Source organism: Neodiprion pinetum, chromosome 2, assembly GCF_021155775.2.
Source record: "Neodiprion pinetum isolate iyNeoPine1 chromosome 2, iyNeoPine1.2, whole genome shotgun sequence".
NCBI classification, from domain to species: domain Eukaryota; kingdom Metazoa; phylum Arthropoda; class Insecta; order Hymenoptera; family Diprionidae; genus Neodiprion; species Neodiprion pinetum.
The window spans coordinates 43500150-43507922 of NC_060233.1; the positions used below are offsets into that span (position 1 = coordinate 43500150).

The 7773-nt window shown below is 41.4% G+C and overlaps 1 protein-coding gene and 1 long non-coding RNA gene across 3 annotated transcripts; one reads left to right on the top strand and one right to left on the bottom strand.

The window, feature by feature from the left end:
- Window positions 1-1084: 1084 nt before the first annotated feature.
- Window positions 1085-5212, bottom strand: Blos4 (biogenesis of lysosome-related organelles complex 1 subunit 4). Of its 2 annotated transcripts, XM_046610431.2 has the most exons (4): window positions 5043-5211; window positions 3356-3427; window positions 2798-3019; window positions 1085-2167 (listed from the first exon to the last, which is right to left on the bottom strand). In XM_046610431.2, the coding sequence occupies exons 1-4, from the start codon at window positions 5100-5102 to the stop codon at window positions 2075-2077; spliced, it is 447 nt and encodes a 148-aa protein (XP_046466387.1). In that variant the 5' UTR covers window positions 5103-5211; the 3' UTR covers window positions 1085-2074. The 2 variants fall into 2 exon arrangements, with proteins under 2 accessions (XP_046466387.1, XP_046466388.1); XM_046610432.2 differs by lacking the exon at window positions 3356-3427 and having other exon boundaries at window positions 5043-5212.
- A 1097-nt stretch (window positions 5213-6309) lies between these two features.
- On the top strand, window positions 6310-7084 carry LOC124211397 (uncharacterized). The gene is made up of 3 exons (XR_006881447.1): window positions 6310-6455; window positions 6597-6824; window positions 6990-7084. It is a non-coding gene; the product is annotated as an uncharacterized lncRNA (long non-coding RNA).
- The last annotated feature ends 689 nt before the right edge of the window (window positions 7085-7773 follow it).

The window sequence follows — 7773 nt, forward strand, 5'->3', positions numbered from 1 at the left end:
CGCCCAATATGGCAGAGGATTAAGGCTCTGTCGATTGACGGAAGAAGGGAAAAAATACTAGTAATTAATAACACCGCGTGCAGAGCGTCGATTTCTTTCTGGACTGGTTGCGCACTAATTGTTACATCATTCGAATAAATTTTCTACTTGATCTAGAATATCCCCAGAATCTTGACTTGAAAATTTTGGATCACTAGGGTACTTGGTCGTGCTGCACTGCGACCCGTGGGTCTGGCAAGTATGCAAGGTAGCGTCATTGTGTGGCAGGCGGACGTGTTTCTGGTGAAAACGTAGCGCAAATAAAGTCTTGCAAACTGAAGCGTTGCTGATAGTCTGTGAATAATTCATTGCAATATATTTTCCCTCGATTAGTTGACACTTTTGTGAACGCACAGAAGATCAGAATGGAATTGAAATCAAAGATTCATATAACAGGAACCATTGACGATTAGTCAAATTTTTTTAACATCACTTTGACTTATTGTTAGTTGTGACTAATCGGAATTGTTTTCTCTCGCTAAAATAATTCGGTATATCGTGTACAAGAATCCGTTTTACTGTTAAAAACAAAAAAGGTGTTTTTTTCCCTCATTTCCAAACAATGCGTTAAGACGACGTTGGCGCATGCACACAACTAAAATTTTCGGTTTCCCTCACCAAGGCTTTCTCCGGCGCATGCTCATCTTCCAATCCTTCAATTTTACGCACTGTGTTATTCGTCATAAGTTACCGATTCCCAATTTCACGCGTTGTCAATGTCACCTTCGGTACTTCTCGGATCCACTTTTCTCAGATCAAACTTTCCTTCACAGGTTTCGCAAAATGCAGCGCGTGCCGTACGTATGGATGGGTCATATCTGACTCATGCGATTATTGCACTGGCCTCGGCTGATGTTGCGTTGGTATGTGTACTGGTGCGATTGCAGCCCTTGTCCTCGGCTCACACTCTAAGATTCACACTCGTAACACAATATCCTATTTTCGTTGTATTCACGCAAAATACTTGAAAGTATGCACAGAAATGTTGAAAGCAAAAAAATTATGAATTAGGAACGGAAGGCGATAAGTACGACCACATACGATCTTCGGGAATCATCTTGCGATTATTTTTATTTTTCTTGTCAAACCCGTCAATTTACGTTGTGAGATTCCTTATATTCCTATTATTCCTTTGATTCATTCATGCGTTCCCATCGTTTCTACCCAAATTGACTTGAAAAAATAGTGGTTACAACCTTCTGCCGTTGCCTTCTATTTCTCTTGAAATTATACTCATTAATGGGAAAAGTCGTATCCGCCTGACAAATACTCTTTTGCCGATAAATCTTCAACTTCTATATTTCAATCCATTTACATGTTTCATCTACTGTTAATCATAAAGTGAATGATGGAAAAACACACTTTTGCTGTTAAACCGCTGTTTTGGCGTTTACAACATTGTGGTATTAGACACGTGATTCGATTTGTGCGCGTTTCAAATTGACAGGATCTTTTCTTGAGAAAGGAGAAGAAAGAAAAACATTCACCGTTGCCATATACAATAACCTTATCATACGTTTACATAACACACACGTCACAGTTATTGCTCTTACCTCCTTTCCCTGAGTCTTTTATGATATATTTTACATTTATATCTGGTTTCTGATTCGTGTTCCATTTTGTAACACCTGGTGTCAACATATCTCATGAAATATTGTTATTTTTATACTGCAGTTATACGAGCCGATTGGAGGGGGAAGAGGCAGGGGGTGAAATGTTTTTGCTTTGCTCCGAGTATGAAAATATAATCTGATTACATCGCTGCTTGAATTCCTATATTGTACAAATACAATTCAGCTTCTGAACACGGTTCTCAATGCACGTTCAATCTTGACTTGACCCGTTTCTTATCGATTGCTCCAAGCCTCGAAGTAATGTCACTTTCGATGAGAAAAGTCGACAATAACAGTTTCCATACATTCAATTGTACATCATTTTGTTGATTTGATGAAACCGGTAATGCCATGTGTATCAGCCCATCGTGGGTAAACATATGGTCAGGTAACATTTCTATATTTATTATGTAGAGCAAGATTTATTCCGAATTAAAGAACTCTTCCGTTTTGTACAGCACTGGGGGGTTAAATATTTGCATTCTCGTAGAGGTTACCGGTTCTTGGACCTTTTTCTGCAAAACAATCGGTTGTGACTATCTTGTACGGTTGAAATGAAGTAGATAATTATATTCGTTACAGTTCCTACATAGTATTAGGGTAATTCCAGCGAAATCCAGATACTCGCGGGAGATGAATTTTTCACCCCCAAGTCCTGCTCCTATCGGCGAAAATCGCGCTCGTCAAAATATCCAACGTAATACAAGGTCTTACAAATTCTAATTTTCACCTCATTCTCAATAAAACGTAATATTTCTTGGATTGTATTCTGCTTGATGCCCACTATTGAGTAAGGTTTCTCATCGAAGTATTATTATCTTGCCGTAAAAATGGTTGGACAATTTGATGGAAAACTAAAACAGTAATTTCGCTAGTTGAATTTTTACCTGTCCACCCATACACCGCAAAAAAATTCTATTTCAGGCAACGAAATATTTCATTGCAGGTGGGGTGAAAATATTTTGATGCTCCGGCTTCATTTTTGTTGATGCGACAAAGGGTTTGATTGCGGGAACAAAAAAATTGGCTACAGCGAGGGATGGAATGTTATATCGTGAGTGATTGGACTTCGCTGGGATAAGCAACGAGATACCTTCTAACAGATACTGATCACAGTTTGAAAAATTGGCATACGGAAAACTTACAAAAAAGGACAGCGGATTCAATTTGCTGAACAGTGAATCGGGAACACCTAGATCCGCCTCAGCAGCATCTACAGCAGCTTCCAAGGATACAAGGCTTACATTCGCCCGTCCGACAACGTGCTCCAGGGCGTCGATGCGTCTACACAAGCTTGTCAATTCTTGCCGTACTACTTGCACGCGTGGAATTTGTCCGCTGAGACATTCTGCACCCTCCGACAGTACCTGCAGAGCAAGGAAGGTGTGGAGCTTTAACAGAGGGTGTCAGAGGGTCAAGGAAGAAAATTGTTCCGTGGACTTTTCAAGATCTGTTTGCATTAAGGAGGATGTTGCAGTCATTTTTTGCCGACCGCGTAAATTGAAAACTTTACTATTGCATATAAAATTGTGCTATCCTCACACAGCCCTTTCACGTTAGCGGTACTTGGACTTCGATAATAGACTAATCAAATAGTGACACTGGGTGGTTGAGAAAAACTAAATTGAAGCAATGACTCTGCGGGGTTGAAAATACTATTAAACACATTCAGCGATTCTCTTGAAACGGTAGTTTCAAATCACCATGCCAAATATTGATTCGAACTCTTCAAGCCGCATCATCATATCTTCTATGGTGTTGTGAAGCACTCTGACCTGCAACAAAATTCAGAAATCAGCTATTATTCATCCAACCTATCTATGTCGAACCGTTGCGTTCCTGCGAGGAGCAATCATATCACGCAGTGCTTTCGCACTCATCGATACAACGCAATAATAACATTCTCTCCGCAACTTGTCGCGATAATAACGGGTTTCTATCGTACGGATGTGGGCCTCAACAATGAGAACGCATCTTCTCGCGTATGCGGTGCCTGGACGGAGCCTTCCGGCCGATAAGTGGGAAGACAGAGAGGAGAACATGAGAATGATGTCTCCTCCTCTGTCAGCCTCACATATCCCGTATCTCTCTGGTCACGTGATCGAATTACCATCAATTAGAACGTCTATGAAAGAGACAAAATATCATCTTACCGTATTTGCTTCTCATTGTCAGACAGTTTCTACTTATGGGTGGCGATAAGGAAGATTCCTTCCAGATACTACATTACTCCAAGGAACGCATACACACCAGTGATACACACGCGCATAGTCCGAATGTAGCGGTCGGCAAGATAGGTGAAAGAGCACATGAGCAGGTATCCACTTTCCATATGCGTCGCGTGCACGATGTGCACACATTTATAATCATGTATGAATGGAAAAGTTGTACATACATGTATTCCATCCTAGAGATAATAGCCTCGTGTAGACTGCTGTGCTAATTACCAATCGGCACGGCCGGGAAATAAAAGGCAAGAAGATCGATCTCCATGCTGGGTGCACACCGGAACATACGTCGAGTTTAGTGTCACCGCGTATTCTGCCACTCGAAGTGTTGCAAGTGATTTCCGATGCCGGGTCACGACTACGGCGTGGTAGAACGTTTGTTCACGTTTTACGTTGGGATCAAACTTCGAAAGCGATCTCTAGCACGTGGTTTGCAAGAGTCGGTACTGAAAATGTCTTTTATACCAGGACGTAAGACCGGTTACAAATCGGAAAAAGGCAAATACAAGGAGTTGGGAGTTAAAATCCTAGTTTGTTCAAGGCTTGTACGGTTAGTGTTTATCTTCCTTTATTTTATGGTTGCGAAATGTTTTGGTGAAATTTTGTTTCAAAGAGTAACTTATTGAGGCAAAAACTTATGCAACATTGGTATTGAAAATTATTATTCCTGTGATATTCAAAAAGATATATTGAACGCGCAATGTCCTACTTTCACGGCGTGATAATGTATTCACTGACAAAGAACGTATCTGTGCATACCAACGGTCGGCGAAACATACCGTCGGGCACTAGCACCGCGAGTAGAAGAATATCGTACTACTAAAGAGACTCGAAATTCGATCCATGTTCTCCGGCACGGAGTTCGGTGCCCTTGCCTGTTACTTCCATGTGACTCGGCCAAGCCCGTGCCCTCGGGCATGCAGGTTCTCGCAATTGTTTTCGCTAGCGACCGGCAACGCATGACGATTCGATTGAAATTAACACTTTAAGTATAATTCCTTGCCGCGTTTACGAGCCGAAGCAATTGGAATTATCGTAAGGTCTGGTACAGTTAGCGACCGACATTGTTGTGAAACACACGTTCACGCGACACACACACACATCGAATCCGCTGAGTACCGACTACGATCAATAGCGTATGCGTGCGTGCGCGACAATTTACCTGACTAGTGAGGTCGATTTTGGCGTAAGCAGCGTGGTCAGTGGCTAGTTCGTCGATCATGATGAGAAATCTCCGATTCTACGCGAAAGCCCCGTGACCCAGGTTGTAGAGCCACCTCATACGCCGGTTCAACCACAGCACCGCGCATACTGCGTTCGTAACCCTATAGGCGTAAGCTGGTCAAGTCACAGAGCATGCGCTCCGCTCCCGTTTCCCAAGTTCCCCGAACGGCGCAATAGCGCTGAGCTTTTCCAGTGCCCTAGCGCGAAAGATTAATACTATGTATTACGAGCGAACGCTCATCTGGCTAAAAACAATGCGCTTGTACCTACAGGTGAACAATGAACATGGGTACACAGTGAGCTGGCAGAAAGTAAACTTTATGAGGAAATCCACTGACTTATAATGAATGTAATATGAAACTGCAGCGTTTGATTATAAATTTTAAGACGATTACACGACGACTGATGAAATACATTAATATGCTCGCGTTATGCGGCTTCTAATGAAGCTACTTACACGAAAAAGAAGTTTGCTATTCATCGGGTTTACCTATGGCAAGCTCGTAATTAACGAATTACGTAAACTTCGATTTATTTTTCTTCGTGGATACATCCGGTTATGACGAAGATTCCCTAAAAAGGCCTGAGCGGCCTTGAATTCGTTCGCCAACTCGTACAAATGTTGGAAAATCGGGTAGAATTTCAACCGAATCGATTAAAAATTCCATTAGAAGGACGTGTGTCTCTTGTGGAGTTTAACATAAGCAAATCTGCCGATTTCAAACGGCTCTAACTCAGAAACAGTGAATCCCGCGACAGGTTCATAGGTTTACTGTTAATACATAGGTAGATTTAAGCAGGGCGTATACATACTGTTAAGTTTCGCGTTTGACAGCAACATTGGATAAACTGTAAACAGTGAATGACTAATTGGATACTACCAGGTATAAAGAATATTTTGACAATAACCAATTTATTTTGTCAGATCAACAGGCCCAGCCTCAGAAACTTATTCATTGGTTAGGCTTGCATTCCAGACAACACCGAATAGAGATGCTGGAATTTTAAAGCGTGCAGATTCGCTTGCACGCGGGCAGGCCAGAAAGTAGCGTAAAATTGAAAGTTGCTGGAAGTAATAAAAAGATGGTATTCGAGCCTCTCCATGATTCCTTATGCGAAGGCACGTTAAAACGTAACGGCAGCGTCGGCAGCCGTGTCGCTCGACTTTCGTAATAAACATTCTAATCGATCCAGGCACGTGGAAGTGGACGCGTGTGTACTTGCGCTCGCGTGCTCGGCATGAAAAGCTTAATTCGATTTTTTCCGAATAATACGCTAAACAAGGCAACCGTTGTTATGGGTGCAAGCATCGACTGGATACCGAACGCTGAGGAGAGGACTGCGATCAGATGTATGTAGTAATACGAAATGGCAGTTGTAGGTTTTAAATGCAACTTGAAAGAGAAGCATTTTTCATCCGAAATGTCATTAAAAAATAGAAGTTCGAACGAAAAATTGATTTACCTTAGTCGGTCAAATTTCCCATGCACAGATTTCCGATGTAAGGACACCGTAATAATTGTTCCAGGACGGAGATTAGGGTTTCTGTGAACAGTGACGTACCGCTCTTTTTTCGACGGAAAATGAAATTGGATTGATTCAATTCACAGCACAGCACTTACGTGTACAATACGTTTCCATTCGATATCCTAAGTGACTGTACATAGTGTACATACACCTGCCTATGTGTGTAGAGGATGTCGGGGCAAAATAGGGCGAGGTAAACTTTTCCGAAGCTAAAAGGATACTGTCATAAATAATGAAATACTTACAATTCGCATATAAATAAAGTATGCCAAAGGTTGAAATCTATATAATTTACTTATGAAATTTGAATTGATTTCATCTGTTCAAAGGATACTACATTTATTCTTGATTTTACCAGAAAGTCACTGTTCAACTTCCTCCTATTACTGCCATGAAGACTATTCAAATCTATAACTTCCACAGGATTCTTGATTATAGACAGAAGAAATCAACCGTGCATACTTAGTGGCTGCTGTAAGATAATTTCATTGTATCAAGATGTTGGAAAAATGACGTTTAGCTAATTTTTCTACCCCGCGAAATCATTTCGTCCCGATACCCTTCGTCTATAACTACGTGCCTATGGCAGTATCGATGAGGGATTCTCCTTATAACGTGTACTGCTGCCGCAAAAATCCCAACCGGTAGTTCCCGATTGGCAATAAGACTCCTGAATACCTTACAATTACATAAACCTAACATCATTTCCTTATTCCATGAGCTCCCGTTTCTTGACGCGCTGCATACACACAAGAAATGTATCGCAACCGAAACATTTTATTTTTCGCTCCGCGCCTACTCGAGAATTGGGCATCATTGCACCCATCAGACTATGCATCGGACGCCCGGATCTTTCATTGCTACAACGCCACGGTGACTAGCGAGAAAGGTATCCCAGATCGATCTTTCCGTTTTGATTTCTTTTTTAATATCTTATGGTGGATTAAAAATTAATCAACAAGTATTTTTTATCATCTACCATCAAACACTTCAAGGGGACGAAACCACCCTCCAAAGTACGGCGTGACAAGGGGCGATTTGGCAATTTCACCCACAAGAACGTGATATTTTTTAACCAGTCCAACTGAAAAAGTTTTCACATAACGAGAACTGAAAAATGTAATTTTCTTCAAGGAGAAGAA